We start from the raw sequence: 23,062 nt of genomic DNA on the forward strand, positions 1-23,062 counted from the left end.
CTTGTTGCCTTTAGGCTGGCAGGTGGGGGAATGGTGGTGGTACATACAGTAGGTGAGGGGGTGGTATATATTAGCAGTGGGAGGGTGGTACATATGGGGGGTATATATAGCAGGTGAACGGGTGGGCTGTGTACCGAGGGTCAGGCTGGCCCTTACCGTGTTCTCCTGCGACAGTAATGAAGTGAGTCCATGAAGAAGCGGGAGAGGAAGAGAGGGTCGGTCGGGGGCTTGGAGGTGGAGGGAGGTGCCACAAGAAGCCGAGGGAGGGGCGGGGCTTACGGGTGGGGGGGGAAGGACAAGGGAGGGGGTGTGAGCTGTGCGCTCTGGGCGGGGTGGGGGGGTAACCGGTGTGGGTGCACGGGCGCGGGGCAGGATGGGGGCGGAGCTCGCGGGAATGCTGGGCCGGAGCCAGGGGTCTCGCGGGAGTGCAGGGTCGGAGGGGCGGGGCCGGAGGGTGCGGAGGTGGGGCCGGGGAGGGGTGCGCGGTGGGGCGGGGTCTGTGGTGGTGAGGGGCCCAGACGGGGCGTGCGGGGGGCGGGGCCTGTGGGGCGCGGGGGCGGGGCCGCGCGCGTTCGCAGCCGCGAGCCCAGCGCTGCACCTCGCGCTGTACCCCGCGCTGTACCCCGCGCGTCCCGCCGCGTCCCGCCGCATTCCGGTGACACCACCCCGGCCCTGCCATGCTCCCGCTGCTCGGGCTGTGCTTGGCCCTGCCTTTCTGCGCGGGGTCGCTGGAAGAGGTGCAGAGCTGGGGGGACACTTCGGAGCAAGTAAGTGGAGTTCGGGGGGCCCAAGGCGGGCCCCGGACGCGGGCTGCCGCCCTTTCCCACCGCCTCCTTCGGGCGCGTGGCTGCCGGACAGGATCCTGGACGCTAGAGAGGGAGGGTTCACCCCCATCTCCTGTCACATCTTTCCTCCACCTCCTCTCTGTCCCCAGCCTTCTGCTCGGGAACTTCCCCATCTACTGGTCCCTCGAGGAGAGCGTCTGGCTGGCGAAGTTTCTTGCAGAGTTGTGTCTGCCACTTCAAAGTCCTGCAGAACCAAATCTCCTTGGCTCCTGTTACCTGCGCGGGTTTCTGCTAGTTTTTTGTTGTTCATTTCTGAGCCAGAGCCCCAAGTTAACTACAGGATTCTTTAAGACTCGTGTGTGGGGGTAGTGTGTTGTTGCTGTCGGTTCCTAGTTGTTCCAGAGAGAAAGCACATATAGGAAAAGTTCCAAACTCCTGGAAGCCTCTGCTTTTTCCATCTGAAAACCGGGAGAACACAACTTTCCATCAGGTTCTTATCAATGCTTTAGCAGTTTAAAGGTGGCCAGATGATGGGCAGAGGATCAAGAACCAAAGGGTCTCAGTTACCCTGGTTAATATTCTGTGTATCTGCCAGAGTTTTTTAAATGGCTTAACCTCACAGGTGAATGAAACCTGCAAATATGAAATCTCAGTACAACGCCCCATGGATAGGAAAGCTCTTTGAAGAGTATAAAACAGGTTGGAACAGTTTTCAAAGCACAGACCTTATAGGGAGAAATGGCTCTGTCCTGATTAAAGTAGACAGTGCATTTCTAAAGTAGACAGTGCATTTCTGTGTCTCCTGGTGCTGTTTACACACACGTATTTAAATTGTTTAGCTGATAGCATGCTTTCACAGGATGGGAAGAAGAGATAAGCAAGTATACTTTGTGTCCCCTTTCCCAGCACCTTGGTTTGAAGAGCAGATCTGGAAAACAGAATCTACCTAAACATCCCGTAGTTACTTTCATGTTGACACTCCCTCAAGGATGTGCTTATCTGTGAAATGGAAGAAATGGTCATTCTCTTGTAGGACTATCAGGAGGAATAACCCATAAAAATTCCAGGAGGCTGTTCGGTGGAGGAGAAACATGCAGGCTTCGGATCCAGAGAGAAAGGCTGGTCTCTCCTTTGCCTTTTACAGCTGTATGGTCTGGACAAGCTGCTTACCTTCTCTGAGCCTTCCTTTACTGTCCATCACAGCACGGAACACACCTCCTCTTGAGCATACTTGTAAGGATCCAGCTGCTAGTTTATGTAAAGGACCTGGTATACAGTGGGTGCTCAAGAAATGGTAGCTGTTTTGGTCAGTGGTTAAGGGCATAGACTTGGTGCCTGGGCTCGATTCCTGATTCTGGCACTTACCAGCTCTGTGACGCTGAGCAAGGTCCTGGGTGCTTCAATCTCCAATTCTGTGAAAAGTGAGAGAACAGGGTGATGAGGATTGGATAGTTAATACACCTAAGGTGCAGGGAATGGTGTCAGCACTTAATGTTGGTGGCTGCTGTCAGGCTTGGGCAGCTGAAATGCTGAGGGTAGGAATTTAGGGTAAAGATCCTAAAACTTTTTTTAGGGGGCGGAGGGAGAAGAATGTGGGAAGCACTGAAACAAAGATTCTGTTTATGAGCTGGGAGGAGGGATTAAAGCTCTGACATCTGCAAGTCCAAGTAGGCTTAACACTGAACTTCCCTGAATAGAAGAACATAGGTTTAGCCCATTTTAGTGACTTCATGCATTCGTCAACTCACGGCACTATTTATTCATCTGGAAAATGACTAAATCAGAAAAGACTCCAAATATAAAGTTCTGTGAAAATTTGCGATTTTACCTTTTTATACTCTATTAAAAAAATTTGTGTGTGTGTATAAGATGTAGGATTTGAGAGCACAGGCTCCAGAACCAGACTTCCTGGGTTTGAATCCTGGCTCTGCAGTTACTGGGGAGTTAATTAACATCTATGAGCCCCTATTTACCCATCTTGAGAATGGGGATGATGAGATTACTTAATTAAAAGGATTTTGAAGATTAAAATAGTTAATATACTTAGAATGGTGCCTGGCAATGCAGTTAGTGCTTTGGTCTCAATAATTATGGTCTTCAAAATTATATGTGAACAATTTTTTAAAATTTTATTTTTTATTCAAGTATAGTTGAATTACAATGTGTTAATTTCTGCTGTATAGCAAAGTGATTCAGTTATACATATATATATATTTACATTCTTTTTCATATTCTTTTCCATTCTGGTTTATCACAGGATATTGAATATACTTCCCTGTGCTATACAGTAGGACCTTGTTATTTATCCTTTCTGTATATAATAGTTGGCGTCTGCTAATCCCTAACTCCCAATCCAGACCTCTCCCACCATCCCTCCCCCTTGGTGACCACCAGTCTATTCTCTATGTCCCTGATTCGCTTCTGTTTCATAGATAGGTTCATTTATGTCCAGTTTTAAATTCCACATATAAGTGATATCATATGGTATTTGGTGAACAATGTTTAAATGTCAATGAATATGTAAATTTTAATGTACCTGAACTTGCCTATTAGCTTGTGTTACAATTCTTGTGTTGCAGCTTGCCTATTAGCTTGTTATATACCCTTTAATTGAAAATATTACTAATAATATCCTAGATTCAAGTCCCTTCCTCCCTCTCCACCTCATCTGTAAACAGTGTTACCGTAGTGTAATAAACCTACTATCTGCAGTGGTTTTCAAACTTCATCTTGCAGAAAGACGCTCAGGGGGCTCTTCAAACATTCAGATTCCTATGCCCCACCCCCATCAATTTCCATCCACTAGGTTTGGGTGGGACCCAGATGGTCCTGATGCAGGTGATGCATGGACCACACTTAGACTAATTCAGCTTTGAAAGAATCTTTCAGGAAATCAATATTAAAAAGCAAGACTCTTGTATAAAATCAGCCTGCTTTCAAATTGATATGGTTTCTTTTTTTTTTTTTAATATTTATTTATTTATTTTTGGCTGTGTCATGCCTTCATTGTGGCTCGCGGGCTTCTCTGTAGTTGTGGCACGCGGGCTCGCGGGCTTAGTTGCCCAGCGGCATGCGGGATCTTGGTTCCCCAACCAGGAATCGAACCCGCGTCCCATGCATTGGAAGGCGATTCTTAACCGCTGGACCACCAGGGAAGTCCCTCAAACTGACATGGTTTCTTTAACTAAGGATGGAGCTGTGTTCCCATTATTACAAAAGCAGTTTTTAATTTACATAATAGTAGTAGGCACCAAGTGTTGAGTGTCAGGGAGAGTTTGCTAGGAGCTCTGTGTAGAAATAATAAGAAGCAATAAAGTATATGGTTAAGAGCACCCCAAGTGGAACCAGACTGCCTGGGTTCAAATCTGGATCCCACCACTTACTGGCTGTGTGTACTTGGGCAAGTAACTTAACCTCTCTGGGTCTCCGTTTCCTCACCTGCAAGATGGCGTTGTTAATGGTTCCTACTTCATAGGCAGGGGTGGATCTAAGTTTTGAGAGAGGAGTCAAGTTTATATAATGGGCAAAGCCCTCTTAAAGAAAAATGCTAAATGCTAAAAGTGCTAAAATAAACATTTATTTAGAAGGATATAAATCACAGCAAATGACACATTTTGACAAACACTACGAATACCACCGTTTGTTAAGGGACCGTGCAAGTGAAGGATCCTGACGCTCACCTTTTATTAGCTTCTAAACAATCATAAACTATTAAATAAAAAGTAACAAACCCACTTCTGCTCCTGTTTGTTGTGAGGATAAAATGAGTTGATTTAGGCACAGCACTTACATATAGTAAGCACTCAGGTCCTATTAGCTATTTGGGTTATTTATGCACAGCCTGGTTGAATCTCTGCCACTGCAAGGAAGGCCTCAGCTAGCTTATGCTCCAGGGGAACTGTGGAAGTCCACCCAGGGGAAGTGATGCACGCAAGTGATATTTCAGAGCCTAGATTAGAACCCAGGAGTGCTGAATGCCAAGCCGGGCTCTCAATGACGCCTCCAAAGACCGCCACTTTCATATTTACAATGTAACGTAATTTGTTTAAACACGATTTTAATTTGTAGCTCCTGGCACATAGATTGTGTTCAGCGTAGGCTTCTGGTACCGCACGCACAGTGGTGATACATTTCTAATTCCCTGAATCGAGCATTTCTGCGGTTTTAAGTTTTATAGTCTCTCACTCAGAACCTTTGCATTTGGGAAAACAAAGAAAATCAAGACCAGTTTTGTTTTTTTCTTAACGCTTTGAAAAGGAAAGTCACGGAAAGATTCTGTGAGCTCCAGACCACTCGATAATGTCTCCTTTATGTGCACGGGTGTGATCGTTGCAATGGAGTCCTAAGGCTGGATGGGGAAGAAGGGTATTAACAGGAGAGATTCCAGAGATTTCCTCCCTCCCGAACCAGAGCCAGCCATATCTGGTTTCTTTGAGGGGGAGGTGGGGAGAAGGATGGGGGAGTCCTGCGAGCTGGGCGATGAGTCGTATGTGGCTTAGTGTTCCTAACTAACGTTCTCCTAAAGTCTTGGATGCGCTAACATAAAGCATCCGTGCCCACGGTGCTGTCAGAGGTCCAGCTGGAGGTCCTGTAAGCTTTCTGTATCTAAGGAGCAGAGGGTCCGTTTAGGAAAATGGGGCCATAGGATGGAGACCTGAGCTTTCTTTGTGGGGTTGGGGGGTGGTCCCACCCTCCTCATTATCTTCCCACAAACCAGATCCATTTCCCTTGTTTCTCACAGGTTAAAAGAAACAAGGTGACTTGCCTAAGGATAGTTGGTTTGGGTTTTGTTTTTGTTTTTCCAGCTGCCTGGAAAATTGTTTGGAATTTCAGCCCCCCAAAGAAGTTTCTTCTTCCATTGCTGAGGTTATGGGCCCCCCAAATGGCAAGAGGTTCATAGCAGGACAACCTGCAGCAACATTTCTCCAAAGGAAGAGAACTTTTGAGAATTGGGATCCTCCCAGACTAACTGTCCTCGGTCCAGGTGATGGGTGGCAGCTCCCGTGCTTTGCAGCCTGTAGCCCTGGGTTTGGTGTCAGGTCGTGTATCAGATCTCTGAGGCAGCAGACTCCTGAGTTCCTGGCTCTTGGTTTCAGGTTTTCAGCATGCCCTCAGAAGATGGAGCCCGGCAGGTAGATACATTTCTGGCACAGAGCCCGCCAGGAACTCATGTCTTCAGCCGTTTGATGGTGTGTGGCTGAGGCTGGCCTAAGTACAGCCTGAGGACGTGAACCCTGCCTTTCTGTCCCTCTTTCAGTGCACGCGGGTCACTAAAGCATCCATCCGTAATGGGCATGTGTGTGTGTGTGTTCTACGTGTTCACGATATCCCTCACCCTGGGTGGAATTAGGGTTCCCTCCTCTTCTCCTTTCCTGTGCTCTTTCCCATCTGTGGATTTTCTGGAACGCTTTCACGGTGCTTCTCTTCCCTCCCAATCCTGTTCCAACCCTGTGATCGATTCTGGCGGGAAAATACCATCTCTGTTATCCAAATTACGAACATGAAGCAGTGCCTGCTGTTTTCTACCTCTGGCTGGACTGTCCGATGATGGAGTGGATGGAGATTCCAGTCCTCCAGCTCTGACGGTGTTACCGCTACATTCTTTGTGCAGAGGCAGTCTTCAGCCACCCTTGCACATCCTGGTAGGGAATGCTGCTTGGTCCATGTGAGCTAAAGAGGCAGATTCTGAGCTTTTTCCCAGCATGCTTCCCGTATTGAACTGGATGCTCTGTAAATTTCCCTTCCCCTTTCATTCCACGCCAACAAACATCCTACACAACTACTTCTAGCCATCCCTCCCTCCATTGTAAAGCCTCTCACGGTCATCTGAGAACATAGTGAACTCTTCTTTTTTCCATTTCCTTTGTAAAAATTACCTCGTCTACTAAGTGTTCCTGAGTGTACTTCTTTCCGGTTAGGTAGTATGGTCCTTGATGACAAAGGTCATGGCTGGTATTTCGCAGTAAACACTGTGGTCTGGACATCTGTTCTGATGCTGGAGAAGCAAGCTCAGCTCAGTAGGAGCAAAAAATCCTGTTTGAGCCATCTCTTAAGTCTATTATCTGGCGGTCCATGCTCTGAGATTACTATTCATGGCAGCCCTTGACATTAAGCTGGAGTCGGTCACTCACCTGTCCTTAACCCACACTCCCAGGTTCTTACAAGGCAAGGGGAAAACTCTTGAACAATAAAAGGGATCAGGAATTCCTAACTAAAAACAATGAAGATGACTGCTGTCATTTCCACTTCTAATCCTAGCTGGTACCAGGAAGTTTTGATTCTGGTTCAGTCCGAGTCTAAATTTGGACTGAAGTGTAGCCATCGTGATCCCCTGAGAGGCCAGTCATCTCAAAAATGAGAAACCAGCCTCTCTTGTTCTCCTTAATGCTTGTTTATTTTCTTGGAAAACCTACTTTACAAAGGAGGAGACTTCAAAGAAATACTTTAGATCAACCGGAGAACATAATACCTGCGCAGGCCTGAGCTTCCCTTCTGACCATGGCTCTCTTAAGTGGTCCCCAGCCTATTCCACAATTTTAGGAAGGGAGAGGCCTGAGCTGAGCCTGCAGACCCGATGGAGACCTTGCCCAGGAAACTTATTCTGGCTTTCCTTGGACGGTCCCAATCATCCCATGTCATTTTAGAAATAGAAACCAGTGTCCTCCTAGTCATTGTTTGGTTCTCATGGAGCCAGGGCCGATGTCAACCTAAAACCCTGTACTAATTCTTTCTATTCCATGTTCTGTAGAATAGGAGACTCTATAATGGCTTATAATGGTAATGTACAGTAGCATTATCTATTTTCAGGAGGGATCAGGGAGAGGATAGTGGTTAAACCAGTTTCTGTCATACTTTGAGTTTACAAAATGGAAATATCTTTATTGTTTTTTTTTCCTATTTGGAAATGATACACAGTAATTTGTCCAAAACTGAGGTAGTCCAAAAAAGTTTAAAGAAGAAGAATTTAATCGCTCAAAGGTAACAGCCATTAGCATTTTGGGCACATTCTACATACGTAGACACTTATAAAAATGAGATCATGTTAAAGATAGCGTTTTGCTCCCTGATTTAATCACTTAAAATATGGCTGAATGTATAAGTGAGGACAGGCCAGGCTGTACTGGGGTAACAACCCCCAAATCTCAGTGACTTAAATGACAAACGTTTGTTTCTTGCTTGTATGACTTGTCCATCTTGGATTGTCGGTGCAGCAAGTGTGATCTTGGGCTTGGTGGAGCAGTGACCATATCAAACGTTGCTAATTACTATGCCGGTGAGAAAAGGCAGTTCTGGAGGACCTCACACCTGCGATCAAATCCTTGGCGCAGAAGTGACAGATGCCACTTAACATTCATAACTTATTGGCCAGAGCCAGTCCCGTGGCTCTGTCTTCCCACAAGGGGGCCAGGAAATGCAATCCTTCTGGCAGAGAGTTGGAGAAATATTTGGTGAACAGCACAGAAGTCTAGTAAAATTAACATTGATGTCAGTAAATATAGGCCCATAGTATTATTTTCAATAGCTATATTCTAATTAATCAATGTATCATAATATATTGAACCAAACCATTTTTAAAGGATATGTTAGGGTATTTCCAATGATTAGCAATTGTTTTAAAAGTTGCAAAGAATTTTTTTGTACATTCATTTTTTTTCCTATTGATTTTTCGCCCATATGATGCTTTTCTGAAACTAGGATTTCTAAATTAGAAGACGTGCATACTGGTGGAAATGTAAAATGTTGCAGCTGCTTTGAAAACTGGTTTATCTATTTCTTAAAAGTTAAATTTATCATATGATCCAGGAATTCCACTTGTGGGTATCTGCCTGAGGAAACTGAAAACATATGTCCAACACAAAGAACTCTATGTGAATGTTCATAGAGTTCAAGTTCCACATTATAAATAATAGCCAAAAAGTAGAAATAACCTAAACGTCCATCAACTGGCCAATGGATAAACAAAATGTGGTGTATCCACCCAATGGAATATTATTCAGACGTAAAAAAGAACAAAGTGCTGATAAACGCTACAAGATTACGCTAAGTGAAAAAAGCCAGTAATAAATGACCACATATGGTATGATTCCGTGTATATGAAATGCCCAGAATGAGTAAATCCATAGAGACAAAGTAGATTAGTGGTTGCCTGGGCCCAGGGCAAAGGCTGGGGTTGGGAGCCTTTCTGTTAGGACAATAAAAACGTTCTAACTTGATTGTCGTGGTGATTGCACAACTCTGTGCATACACTAAAAAACATTGAATTGTTTTAAATGAATGAATTTTATTGTTTGTAAATTATACCTCATAAAGCTGTTGAAAAAGGCATGCATACAGTCTAAGCACATTTTCCAAGTCTGTGATCGACATTGTCAAACTGCCCTCCAGAAAGGCCGATTCATCACTCACAGCAGCGGTAGTTAACACTTCTGTTCTTTAAACAGTGATGTGTCATGAGAAATAATCAGCAACCAGCTAGGACTTTTAAATTAGTCCAGAGGGGCTGGTTAATTATTATATGATTTTTAAAAATAAGGATGTTATTACCATCCCCTGCCCCTCCTCTGCATGTGGGAAAGTATAACAAATCATCCACAAAAAAACACAGTAAGAAAGTTCAAGGTAAGTTCAGTTTTGCTTCCAGAGTTTCCTGGAGTTTTGAGCAGAGTAAATGAGCCCATCAGAGTTGAGCTGACAGGTTTACTCGTTGTAGCAGACACAACAGCAAAGAGCCGATTTTTAAGCCAAAAATGAATGGAAACCGAAAACAGATATTCTAATGAACTCTGTCCTGGCCATTTCATCTGTCTTCCCCTAACAGATGTAAGAACCCTCAGGTGAGGAGGGGGTGTGACATCATGGGTTCAGCAGTCAGCCAGGTCTGAGAGGGATGAATTCTAATCCTGGCCTGGATGCTCCCTGGTTACAGGTCAAAACTGCTTTTCAGGATGGATAACCCTTTGCATGAATTTGAATTGGTTTTAACCCCACTCATGTAACTCACATGAGAATGACCTCACGATCATATTTCATGTCTCTTTTCTTCTTCTAGGTTGCACTCAGGGTCCCAAGGCAAGTCAGGCTGTTGCAAAGGCTGGTACGTATATTCACGTATATTCTCTTAAAAATCTGTTCCCCTTGCTATTCTGTGTATTTTGAACCAGGCAATAACTATGTTCGCAGCTCCCCCAAAGCTTATAAATTGCATGTAGAAGAAATCGAACATGAAACAGTGTAGCTTCTGTAAGGCTTTCTTTTATAGGCTTTTATAAGGCTTTCTTTAAGTGGATTTTTTTTCTGAAAAGAGACCTGATTATTCCAGTAGAACCGTAAGGACAAAGTATGGAGTTTTCAAAGACCTTCTTAGAAAAAAGCCCAACACCTAAGTGAATCTTTACTTTTTTATGATGTTCTTACACAAGAAATAAAGGCTGTGTTGTGAAGTCAACAGCTAAAGCAAGCAAAGAATTCCCATTTTTAGATTAAAGCTTTGTGTAATGGAAGTTGGTCCAGGCTCTCAGTGCATGCTGGAGGTTTCCAGATGGAACTTGGGCAGATGTTCAGGATTCTAAGCATTTAACTGAAATGATCTCAGTCCTTCCTTCCCGCTGTGTGTGCCGTGATCTATCAAAATGTGGGGACACGCCTTCAGTCTCTGAGGCTGTGGATTCCTCTGTACATCCTCAGGAATGAGCCATTTACCCAAGGCCTCCGCACTCCTGGCTGGTGGTCGAGTCAAGGCTGGATTGACCATGACCAATGTCGCAATCATTACCATCTTTATTTGGACCAGGACTTTGTATTCTCATCGTTTTCTGCATGGCCTCTTCCTCCCCTCCCTTCTCCTATCCTCCCAATCCCGACTCCCCATACCCCAGGTTTGCTAACCTCATTGTCTCATGTTTTTGTTCATGTTCACATCATCATACACAGACATATGTGAACATAAACGGGTAAAGAATTGTGAAGAGACTAGATTTTTACCCTACTTACAAGCCAATAAGCTAGTCTGTTGCTGTTTCATGGATGCTGGCACAAAACAGGAGACTCCTGGGCCAGAGATGAAGGATGATTTATTACTCACAGTAAGAGCAGAAGTCAGAGTGGCAGGATTGGTGCCTTTCCTCCAGCTCAGTTCTCATGTAGTGATACAGAGAGGGCCAGGCGACACCTACACACATGGTTGGTTTTATCACAAGAGAGGTACTGTATAGCACAGGGAACTCTACTCAGTACTCTGTGATGACCTATGTGGGAAAAGAATCTAAAAAAGAGTGGGTATGTGTATAGGTATAACTGGTGCCCTTTGCTGTACAGCAGAAACGAGCACAGCATTGTGAATCAACCATACTCCAATAAATATTAGTCAAAAAAAAAAAAGAGAGAAACGCTAAGCTTAGGGAACCTGCCTCTTCTGTAATGAACACTAAGCCTGCCTGATCTTTGCCCTGGAGGGAGACATTCTCTTTATTATTCTGGACTTTAAGCCAACCTGCCCTTTGCTCTGAAGGAAAACCCCACCTCTCTCTTCCCAAGCTGTTCATTATACAAATATCCTGGAAAATGCAGTACAAAACAGAGGTAGCCAGTGCCTCTGCACAGAAAATGTGCAGAAATACCAGACTCATGGACAGTAGTCTCCCAGCAAGACATGGATACACATATTCATTCATTCAACAAGGTTTTTGTTTTGTTTTGTTTTGTTTTTGGCCAAGCCACGCGGCTTGTGGGATCTTAGTTCCCTGACCAGGGATTGAACCCGTTGCTGCTTGCAGTGAAAGCGCCGAGTCCTAACCACTGGACTGCCAGGGAATTCCCAGCAAGTATTTTTTTGAATCCTTACTATCTGCCCAGAGATGTTCAAGGCATTGGGAGTATAGCAATGAACGAAACAGGCAAAAGACCCTGTCTTTCATAGAGCTTGAATTCTAAAGCGGGGCAGAGATAGACACAGTCAATAAATAAATGGTGAAGTGTGTTAGGAATAGAGAAGATGCCATGAGAAAAACATCATGGCAGAGGCAGGTGGGGGACCCTCGTGTACATTGGCATGTATGAGGGTTCTCATATTTGCTTTCAGACAGTGGGACCATGTAACCACAGCTACTGTTCCCTGCATGCTGACCACGTGCCAGGCACTGTCCTGAGCGCCTCATGTGTCATAGCTCAACCAAATATAGAGACATTTTACAGATGAGAAAACCGAGGTTCAGAGAGATTGAGCCACTTGTCCAAGATTCCACTTTCCGAAAGAGGTGGTTGAACCAGGATTTTGAGTCCCAGCAGTCTAGCTTCTGAGTCTGTGCTTGTCACTTATACACACAGCTGCCTCCTCACCTGATTGTATTTTTCTGTTTCTTATTATTTTCACTCAACAGTGCCTCACCTGGCCTGCCTCTATCCATTCTTTGAGATGGTGAAAAAATATTACAGGTTGTTGGCACACGATGGTTTATCAAGCATTCTACTATTGATGAGCTTTCAATATTTTTCCAATTTTTTTGCCCCTGTAAATGCTGCTGCAAAATTTTTTTTTTCTATTATGTGGGTGCTTTTAATTCTGTGGCTGAGATTTTCAGTCAGAGAATTGCTGAGTCAGAGTGCACACACACTTTTAATTTTGATAGATGTAGTCAGGCTACTTTTTGAATACACCTAGTACCTTATGTCTTAATTTCATTTCTGTCAGCAGTGATGAATATGTACGTTTCTGCCAGCAGTGCTATAATTACTCCTTTTGATTTGTCAGTCTCTTAGATTTAAAGTGATACCTCATTGTTCCTTTAATGTGCATTTCCCTGAGTCTGGACTTTCCCCCATATATTTATTGGCCATTCAGAGTCATTCTTCTGTGAAATTTTTCCTGCACCCATTTTTCTATTGTGTTTTTTTATCCCCTAATTGTCAGTATGTAAGAAATCTTTGTGTGCTGTACATACTCTGTCTTCTGAATTGGAAGAGTTCTCCCCTAAATCTGTTACTTGTCTATTAACTTTGTATATAGTATAGTTGCCATATAAAAGCTTTAAGTTCCTGAGTAATAAATAAGTTTATCTCTTCTTTATACCCTTCAAGGTTTCATTCTTGGTTAAAAAGATTTCCTTGGCCCTTTGGCTTAGACTGTTCTATACAATCTCTTAAATTTTCTTAGAAATCTAGTAACGTTAAAAGGCTCACTTTTATTGATGCATGTATTATAATTTTGTGATGTGGACTTGATTTACCCATCCAAACAGTACCAGAATGATCTTTCCAGCATAGGTCTGGTGCATCACTCTCTTTTGCAAATGCCTTCAGTGACTTTGTATCACCTGTAGGATTAACTCTGAGGACATCTATGGCCCCTTGTGTTCTGGCTCCTGCCTGCCTCTGTAGCCCTCGTTTACCCGAGTCTCCTTGTATTTTGTGTTCTAGCCATACCACACTAATCTGAATGTTCTCTACTCTAATTAACGAAGAGGACGCGGTGGCCACAGCTGGTACCCTCCTGTCACTGCCAGCTCATGGACCCCTGGGGATTTGCTTGATTTTATTCTGAATTAAGTAGATACTCTTTTAAGGAAGCCCTTGTATCACAGACGCCAAAAATGTGTATGTTTTGAAAAACAGGAGTATCTTTTTTTCTGAGTCTCCATGGTGCTTAACAGCTACTGGCCTGTTTTCCTAAAATAATGCACTGCCATCCTTTAACCTCCCGATGGCAGGGGCTATGTCTTGGCATCCCCTTCCTAGCAGATATTCTAAAATTTGTAGCCGGGATATGTTTTGAGCAGATGTGGTGAGACACACAGACACGGAAATGATCCTCACGAAGGAGGAAGTTTATACTCAGAGGTCCCAAGGGATGAGAGGCATGGCAGCGCTATGTGGGGAAGCACCGGGTCAGTCAGGGGGCAGCAGGGACAGAGAGAGAATGCGGCCAAGAGCCTTTATTGGGGTTTCTACAGGAAGAAATTGATGAGTCAGGTTAGGCATGCTGCTTAAGCTTAGGATTGGGCAGTTGGAATAATGTTGGCAGTCTCTGGGCTACAGCGATGGTCCCCAGTGGTTGGGTACCTGGTCCTGGGGTGATACGGGGCAGGGGGAATATTGGTTGGTGTGTGAGAGTTTGGTAAAGGAGGTGGTTGAGGTAGAGGGCTCTGTGCTGATTGGTTGTATCTCGAAGGTGTGCTTGCAGGGGCGTCATTTGTTATCTCTAGGAATCAGCTGGCCCTGGGTGGAGCAGCCTCTCCAAAATCAAAGCCCCAAATGCCAGAGCATCAGGAGTATCGAAAATAAGAAAATATAGTCAGTTCAGCAGGTAGTGTGGTGCTGGGCCCCATTACCTCACTGAGAGCCAGCTACGTACGTGTCTGTCTCCCTGCTCCCAACTCTAGCCATCGTGGTTTATCTGTTTTAGGGGGTATACAGAATGGAATTTTTCTTCTGCATAAAGATGATAATTGCGGGCTTCCCTGGTGGCGCAGTGGTTGAGAGTCCGCCTGCTGATGCAGGGGACACGGGTTCGTGCCCTGGTCCGGGAAGATCCCACGTGCCACGGAGCGGCTGGGCCCATGAGCCATGGCCACTGAGCCTGTGCGTCCGGAGCCTGTGCTCCGCAACGGGAGAGGCCGCAACAGTGAGAGGCCCGCGTACCGCAAAAAAAAAAAAAAAAAAGAAAAGATAATTGCATTTTGTGTTTCCTCTCTAAACATAATGAAATATTGCCCTATAGAATGTATTACCGCAAATAGGCAATTCAGAGCTGATGACACCCTCTGTCTACAGAAGGAAAATTATTTCCCCAGGGTGGTAAATACAGTCATCAGGGAGGTGCCCTGTCTGAAGTCCTCTGCTTCATGTAATAACAGCATGCGCTGTGTTTTTCTCAAAAGGAAGAAGCATTCAGGTTTAGTAAAGATCTCTGGACTGGAGTCAGCCAATTGCCAAGCTCCATAAAGTGAGAGGAGCTGATGAAGTTGTTTCTGAGGTTCTCTCCCACCTTTGGGCTGATTTCTTCTAGTGGTCGACAAAGAACTCTTAGACCAGGATAAAACAGCAGAAGGTCAGTCTTCTGGGAAGAGACCTGGCTCCTGGCAAAGGCCGTGGCAAACACTCCCCTGTCACAGTTCCAGATGGCATCTTGGGGGATTCAGGATGTCTTCTGGGTGACTTGATCTTAAGTGACTCACATGAGTTACACAGAAACCTCTGGTCCCCCAAGCAGCTAATTAAGACACTCCCTGCCTAAAAGTGCTTTTCCATCTGTTTCGTTTTTTCAGAAAAGATAATGAAGACATTATTATGTCACAGGAAGACTTGACTTCTGCCCCCTGTTTTTCAGCCCACATCCCCAAACAAAATACTGAGTTGAATGCATATATGGGAAGCATGTTGGGTTTTTAAGAACTGTGCTTTGGGAAAAACCTAGACCATGGTTTTATATCCTCTCTTTTATGACACATTTTCCTAAACCTCTCCCATTCCAGGTTCTGTGCTTGGCCTTGGGGTGGTGCATCTCCTCGCGATTTTATGTACCTGGCCAATATTCTTCGCCCCATGTGCCCTCCTTTCTAACTAAACTGCACTATTCTTGTGCCAGGAATGGGCTATGGTTCCTTCCCATTTCTATGTCTTTTGTGTTTTTTGTTTTTTCTATGTCTTTTTGTTTTCTTTCACCACATGTAAATCCTACATCTCTTTAAAAGCCTTTTCTTACTTTTATGGTCTTCACTGTTTTCTCTTCCTTCTGAGCTCTGGAAAGTCTTCTAGTCAATCAGTAAATATTACTCAGTCATAAAAAGGAATGAAATTGTGTCAGTTGCAGAGACGTGAATGGACCTAGAGACTGTCATACAGAGTGAAGTAAGTCAGAAGGAGAAAAACAAATATACATTAACGCATATATGTGGAATCTAGAAAAATGGTATAGATGATCTTATTTGCAAAGCAGAAATAGAGACACAGACGTAGAGAAGAAACATATGGACACCAAGGGGGAAAGGAGAGGGGTGGGATGAATCGGGACATTGGGATTGACATATATACAGTACTGTGTATAAAATAGATAACTAATGAGAACTTACTATATAGCACAGGGAACTCTACTCAGTCCTCTGTGGTGACCTAAATGGGAAGGAAATCCAAAAAAGAGGGGATATATGTATACGTATAGCTGATTCACTTTGCTGTGCAGCAGAAACTGACACAACATTGTAAAGCAACTATACTCCAATAAAAAAAAGTAAATACATATATCTCCCTATATCTTCCTGTGCTTCTCTCTATTTTTTGCACTTTCTTCCCACCGCGCCTTGAGAGAACAGATCGTGTGTAATATTTCTTCCCAATCCATCATAGAATCTAGAGTCGTGCTTCTGAAATACTAGTTTATTACTATTTCCCTTTGGAGGATATCTATTTTTCTCTAATTGTTCAAGATTCCGAAAATTCAGTTTTACAAATGTTTTTGATTTTGATTCTCTGCTGAGAGCTGTGGGCGAGAAAAAAGGAATAAGTCATGGCCCCCGTTTTCCACGTGTTTACAGGCCAGGAGGGGCAGGGGAAGGGAAGGGTAGCTTTCGGGGATGGGGGATAGAGTTGCACATAATTGATGTTAATAGATTTTTGGCGGACAGCGCAGTCACGGAAAGGCAAGGGCTATCCATGTAAATAACACAGGGACTCCTGTGGGAAAACACTAACTGGGCAGAAGCAGTAAAGCTAAAATAGTTTCTTGAAACTTTTCTCAGCCTGTCTCTCGGGGCTACAGACCATAAACTGTGCTTCCTCGTGATGTAATGTTGTGGAAAATTCTGCTACATCCATAATCTTAAGGCAAAAGAAGATACCATAGTAGTCAAACTTAGCATTTTGTCAGGCGTCTCCTAATTTTCACATTTTAATTGCAGTGAGATTTTAAGTGATAATTATCTCATAAATGAGAACAAATCAACATGACATCAAAGATAATCTCAAGGGTACCAAGTGCAGAAGATCTTTAAATACTTTAGAAATAGTCCAGGGCAAGGACTCTTTATGGTAGAAGCTCCGTTTTGTTTGGAATGCCGTGCAGCTAGAGTTGTATGCTCTGTTTATCAAAGACGTAAACTAAACAAGATTTTTTCCCTAGTAGTGCTCGACTTTTGTGTAAAGAAGTGATAAGTTGATAAGAAAAATATTGGGGGGGGGGCCAAATTCCCCGGTGGTCCAGTGGTTAGGACTCCGCGCTTCCATGGCAGGGGGTGTGGGTTCAATCCCTGATCAGGGAACTAAGATCCTGCAAGCTGCATGGTGCAACCCAAAAGAAAAAAGAAAAAAAAGAAAAAAAGTTTTAGAAAATGTCAGAATGTGGCACTAGTGCAGAATGGATTCAGCTCCCTGCCCTGTCTGGAGTGTTTACAGTTTAATGGGGGGGATAACTGAGGTTTACAGGTAACTTTTGAATTGAACCAGCATTGCATATACTATGCTTTGGCAGTTCTGTATTTTACTGGCTGTCTAACAGTGACCGCTGGGAAAAGCCTTGATCAGCCAGGCCACCTCTGGAATCCTTTTACAGAAGAGGCAGGATTGGAAGTCAGCAACTCCATATTCTCATGCTGGATTTCTTACCTCCCACCTGTGTGACCAGGGGCAAGTACCCTAGCCTGGTCTTAACGTTGGTAAAGTGAGGGGATTGGACTTGAGAGTTTCTTTTTCTTTGTATTTGTCTTGATAGCTTTTACTATAACTTCTTCATTTCAAGGGTGTTTCTAATATGCAGAAGTCTAGTTCCCAAAACAAAACCAATAAAGCACGTAGAGATCAGAAAGAGCATAGAGTTCGAAATAAATTAACAAAATGACTAAATCCAGCTCAAGGGCAACTCACACTACAGTAGGGTTGTAAACTCAAATGTCTAAAGGTGTCCAGGTCTAAAGGTCCAGGTCTAAATGTCTAAAGGTGTACGAGGAAGGTGTCCAGTTTCTGTTGTTGTATGAAAATCTTCTCTCGGCGGCTAAAGCAGCGGATTTTGTCCTAAAGAGACGAGATGTTCATAAAGAATGTTTTGTCAACATTGCTTTACAGTGTTGTGTTAGTTTCTGCTGTACAGCGAAGTGAATCAGCTATATGCATACATATATCCCTTTCCTCTCGGGTCTCCCTCCCACCCTCCCTGCTCCATCCCACCCATCTAGGTCATCACAGAGCACCAAGCTGAGCTCCTTGGGCTATACAGCAGGTTCCCACTAGCTCTCTGTTTTACACATGGTAGTGTATATATGTCAGTCCCAATCTCCCAATTCATACCACCCTCCCCTTCCCCACGCCGTGTCCACACATCCGTTCTTTACGTCTGTGTCTCTATTGCTGCCCTGCAAATAGGTTCATCTGTACCATTTTTCTAGATTCCACATATATGCGTTAATATACAATGTTTGTTTTTCTCTTTCTGACTTACTCTTTGTGACGTTGTAAAGCAACTATACCCCAATTTTAAAAAAAGAGGACTTCCCTGGTGGTGCAGTGGTTAAGAATCCGCCTGCCAATGCCGGGGTCACGGGGTCGAGCCCTGGTCCGGGAAGATCCCACATGCCGCGGAGCAACTAAGCCTGTGCGCCACAGCTCCTGAGCCTGCGCTCTAGAGCCTGCAAGCCACAACTACTGAGCCCGCATGCCACAACTACTGAAGCCCGTGTGCCTAGAGCCCGTGCTCCACAACAAGAGAAGCCACCGCAATGAGAAGCCCGCGCACCGCAACAAAGAGTAGCCCCCGCTTGCCGCAACTAAAGAAAGCCTGTGTGCAGCCATGAAGACCCAAAAATAAAATAAATAAATAAATTTATTTTTTGAAAAAAGAATATTTTTAAATAAAAAATATAATCATATATATGATTATATATTATATATATATAAATATATATGTGATTATATATTTTATATATAAAATCATATATATTTCATCGATTCTTTCTGATTTCAGGAATAATTTCCTAAAACCCAATGTTTTATTCCTTACTTTTGACTTTGAGTTAGATTCTTGGATCTCAGAAGAAGACATAATTTAGGTGATTTACAAACCCTCTCAATTTATAGATATAAAATTCTAGCAGAAATACATGAAGTGTCACCTAGTTATATTAGTTTAAAAGAGTGCTTCTCAACCCTCAGAATCCCCTGGAGGGCTTGTTGAAACATAGACTTCTAGCCCCACCCCCTGAGATGCTCGCTCTGTAGGTTTGGCATGGGGTCTGAGGTTCTGCATTTCTAATAAGCTCCCAGGTGATGCTGCTGACGCTGCTGGTCCAAGGACCACATCTCAAGAACCATTGTTTTGAAATACCTCCTTCCCAGGCCAAATTGGAGAACTTGTTTTCTTTCTAGGGGAAAATCTTTCAGATGTGTTTAGATTTTTTTCTGCTTCAAGTTCAGCCACCAGATGAACAGTCTGGTGGAACTCTGCCACCACCACTGCCCACACTCTGGCCTGGCTCATGCGGTGAAGAAGACACTTAGCAGGAGTTATAATACCATGAGGTAGAAGCAAATGCATATATTATAGATGCACAGAGAACTGTGAATAGTTTAACCAGCTTTTAAATTTGCACTGCCTAGCTACTGCCCTTATCAGAAGTTTGGGGGATAAATTTAATTAGCACAGACTTCCCTATTTCTGGGTTCTAATTCCCCAAATACTTTCTTGAGCTCAGTATTGATTCTTATTTTACAATAATGTGATTGTCATCTGAAAGGAAAAGCCCCAGAGTATAGTTTCTCTAAGTGGATATTGAAATTAATTAGGAAATATGAGAATTTCTTTAGGTGTAATCTGATGTTGTGGTCAATTCAGTGAGTCTAGAAATGTGATCTAAACATTTATAACAGAAAAGTGTTATATACTTCACATACTTCTAAAATTCCAATATTTTATTAAATTCTTTAAGTAGAGTATATTCTCTGTTAAATTGGAAATCTTAACTGTGTCCATTTCTTTATGGTTTTTTTTTTACAGTTTTTAAAAAAATTTTATATCGGAGTGTAGTTGATTTACAATGTTGTGTTAGTTTCAGGTGTACAGCAAAGTGATTCAGTTATACATATACATATATCTATTCTCTTTCAGATTCTTTTCCCATATAGATTATAACAGAGTACTGAGTAGAGTTCCCTGTGCTATATATACAGCAGGTTCTTGTTGATTATCTATTTTATATATAGTAGTATGTATATGTTAATCCCAACCTCCTAATTTATATCTCCCTACTGTGTTCATTTCTTAAAGCTGGGCTAGATAATTTGTTTCTCTGTCATGTACTGGTTGTTCAACCATGACTTTTACAACTGAGGGGAAAATCCAGAAAATCAGCACAAGACAAAGAAAGAAGAAAACAATCACAAGTCAAGGGCTCCCAAACTGAAGATGATTTCTCTTACGGAAAAAAAAAACAAAAACACCTACCCCCAAATGGTTGAATCATGCTTTCATGTGCCATTGAAAATACCGTTTTTTTAAAAATTTTTATTGAAGTATGGTCGATTTACAATGTTGTGAGAGTTCCAGGTGCACAGCATACCATGTGTTTTGATTCCAACAGAAAACCAAACCCTTGATGACAGAATTCTCAGTGAAGTCCACCATCATTTCCCGTTACGCCTTCACTACGGTTGCCTGCAGGTTGCTGAACAGAGCATCTGAGGACCAGGAAATCACGTTTCAGATGCAGATTCCAGCCGCAGCTTTCATCACTAACTTCACTATGTAGGTGACACCCTGGTCAGAGACCCTGGCTTGAAGGTTTCTAGGCAGGAGGGTCAAGGGGAGCCTGAGATGCTGTGAGGACCACAGTCTTTGGCCGTGAGAATTTATAAATTCTCAGTCCAGTGGACAGTTCGTGGGAAAGAAGGTTGATTCCCTCCCCCCCTTCCTCTCCCTTCTTCCTTCTATCTCTCCCTCTCCCCCTTCCACCTTTTTATTACCTCTTCTTTTATCCCATTACTCTCTTCTTTCCTCCCTCCTTTCCTCCCCCCACCTTCATTTCCTCTTTCTTTCCCTCCAACAAACGGGTACCCACCCTGGGCCAGGTGCGCTTCAAGGTGATTGGTCTACTTCTATGAAAAAAGACAATGTTGCTCTGCTCCAGAAGTTCCACTGGGGAGAAACAATAAATAAGCAAACAGATGAATAAATGAGATAACTTCAGACAGTAGCAAATGCTGTGGAGATGGCAAGTAGGATTGAGGCGGCTTGTTTAGTTGGGGAGGTGGATCAGAGGAGTCAGTGTTGAAGTTGAGATCTGAAGGACGAGACACCGTGAAACCTTTGATGTACCAGATAGAATATCTTTCTTCTTTTCTCCTGAACTAAGAGGTAAAGAGATGCAAATGAGGTGTGTGGGTTTAATTTTAGGTCTGGGCAAGGTTCAAGTTGGTGAATCTTCTTGGAAGTTTGAGCAGGTCTTCTGATTTCCTCCTGGAGAATCGGAGGCCCCCTGGCTTGGATCTTCCCATTTGGACCTGTTGAAAATCGCCCTAGAAGGAGATGAGTGATACAAGGGGAGTGCCCTGGCCTGGAATGCATTCTTTCTGCACATCCAAGAGGCAAATAAAAATATTTTCTAGGGTTGTCATGGTTATGAGATCCATGTTGGAGTTTGTCTTGGACGGCAAGCTGGCAACGCGGCTGTCTTGTGTTTCAGGCTTATTGGAGACAAGGTGTATCAGGGAGAAATTACAGAGAAAGAAAAGAAAAATGCTGATAAGGTAAAAGAGAAAAGGAATAAAACCACAGAAGACAGTGGGTAAGTACCATTGAATTAAGGAATTAAAAGTCCACTTTAGCCAAGTGTCAAACTTTCTACCCTGCCTACCCATCTTGTTCTCACTCTTTTCTTCAAAGGTTTATCTTTTTATTTTTTTATCATCATAATAAATAATTAAATATACCTGGTTAGGGACTTCCCTGCCCGTCCAGCTGTTAAGACTTCACCTTCCAGTGCAGGGGATGTGGGTTCGATCCCTGGTCAGGGAGCTAAGATCCCACATGCCTCAGGGCCAAAACATCAAAGCATAAACCAGAAACAATACTGTAACAGATTCAATAAAGACTTTGAAAATGGTCCACATCAAAAAAAAAAATCTTAAAAAAAATACAGATATTTACCTGGTTAACAATATAGTAGCTAAGGGTTTATGATGAAGAGGAATATTTTATTGCTCCCATTCCCCAGTTCTCACTTTCTAGAAACACCCACTTCTGATATTTCTGTAGATTTCTGGTAGTTACCTCCCTCACTCTAAATATTATGATAGTTTGCTTTTAAAAAATTTCGTGATAAAAATCAGATATTATCTGTCGATTCTGTGCTGTGAAGAAAGAGGATTTGCATGTTTACAGTACTCCCACTTTCTCTCTGCATTCCAGTTTTTTGTATTATTATCTTTTTCTTCTTCAGTTAATTTAAGCAGTTACACCATCTTAGACGAGCCCTGTTATCTTCAGTGATAATACTCTCTCTCCTTCATGTCATCCTACCTTTTCATTTCCATCTCCAGCACTCATCTCTTCCTACTTAATCATTTATTTTTGCATCATCAGTTATCACCATTAAAATTCCGATCTGTCCTGGTATTTGTATTCTTTGTCTATAAACTGAACCTAAACACTGAAAACCAATAAATCAATTCACTTTTAATGACTCCGTAGATAACATTAACTAGAGATCCACCTAGTATACCGAGAATAATCAATTTCCCTCTCTACCAGCCCATTTGAAAAAAAAGTCATCTGTTCCCTTTGAAGAAAAATGACCTTAGTATCTAGAGGAAAAGGTGTGGGCTTTTTGAGGATTATCTTTTCTTACACTTCATAAATTGTGCAGAATCAGGCAAGCCACGGTTCCGTTTAGTCGGATCACAGCAGGAATCTGTTTTTCCTGGAGGTCAGCTGTGTCAGTCCCCCTCCCCTTTGCTCCCTCGGGTCTGACACAAGGAGAGGTCGGAGAGTTCAGTAGTCTTTGAATTCTCTGCTCTTCAGAATTCCTTGAACCTGTCTGACCTTCTTCTAGTGCAGGCCTTTGCTACTCCTCCCAAAACTAAATTCTAGTTTTTCTTTCTAATGTCAACTGAAAAAAATATGCACAACCTAAAAATCAAGAATTATGTTTTATTGGAGGCATTACTGAAGACTATAGCCTGGGAGACAGCTTCTCAGCTCTGAGGGACTGTTCCAAACAGGAGCCAGGATATAGAGGAGTTTTTGCTGAAAAAAAAAGAGGTAGTCACACATCAAAAGATTACTGCTAATCACACACACTGAAAAA

General features: G+C 43.2%; 1 protein-coding gene across 1 annotated transcript in view; it reads left to right on the forward strand.

The window, feature by feature from the left end:
• Nucleotides 1-581: 581 nt before the first annotated feature.
• ITIH5 (inter-alpha-trypsin inhibitor heavy chain 5) overlaps nt 582-23,062 on the forward strand; it is a 74,666-nt gene continuing 52,185 nt past the window's right edge. Inside the window, exons 1-4 of the mRNA XM_030836910.2 lie at nt 582-767; nt 9,835-9,879; nt 20,339-20,502; nt 21,440-21,541. Coding sequence (XP_030692770.1) covers nt 678-767; nt 9,835-9,879; nt 20,339-20,502; nt 21,440-21,541 — 401 coding nt within the window. The 5' untranslated portion in view covers nt 582-677. The remainder of the gene's footprint in view (nt 768-9,834; nt 9,880-20,338; nt 20,503-21,439; nt 21,542-23,062) is intronic.

This window comes from Globicephala melas, chromosome 2 (assembly GCF_963455315.2).
Source record: "Globicephala melas chromosome 2, mGloMel1.2, whole genome shotgun sequence".
Lineage (NCBI taxonomy): Eukaryota > Metazoa > Chordata > Mammalia > Artiodactyla > Delphinidae > Globicephala > Globicephala melas.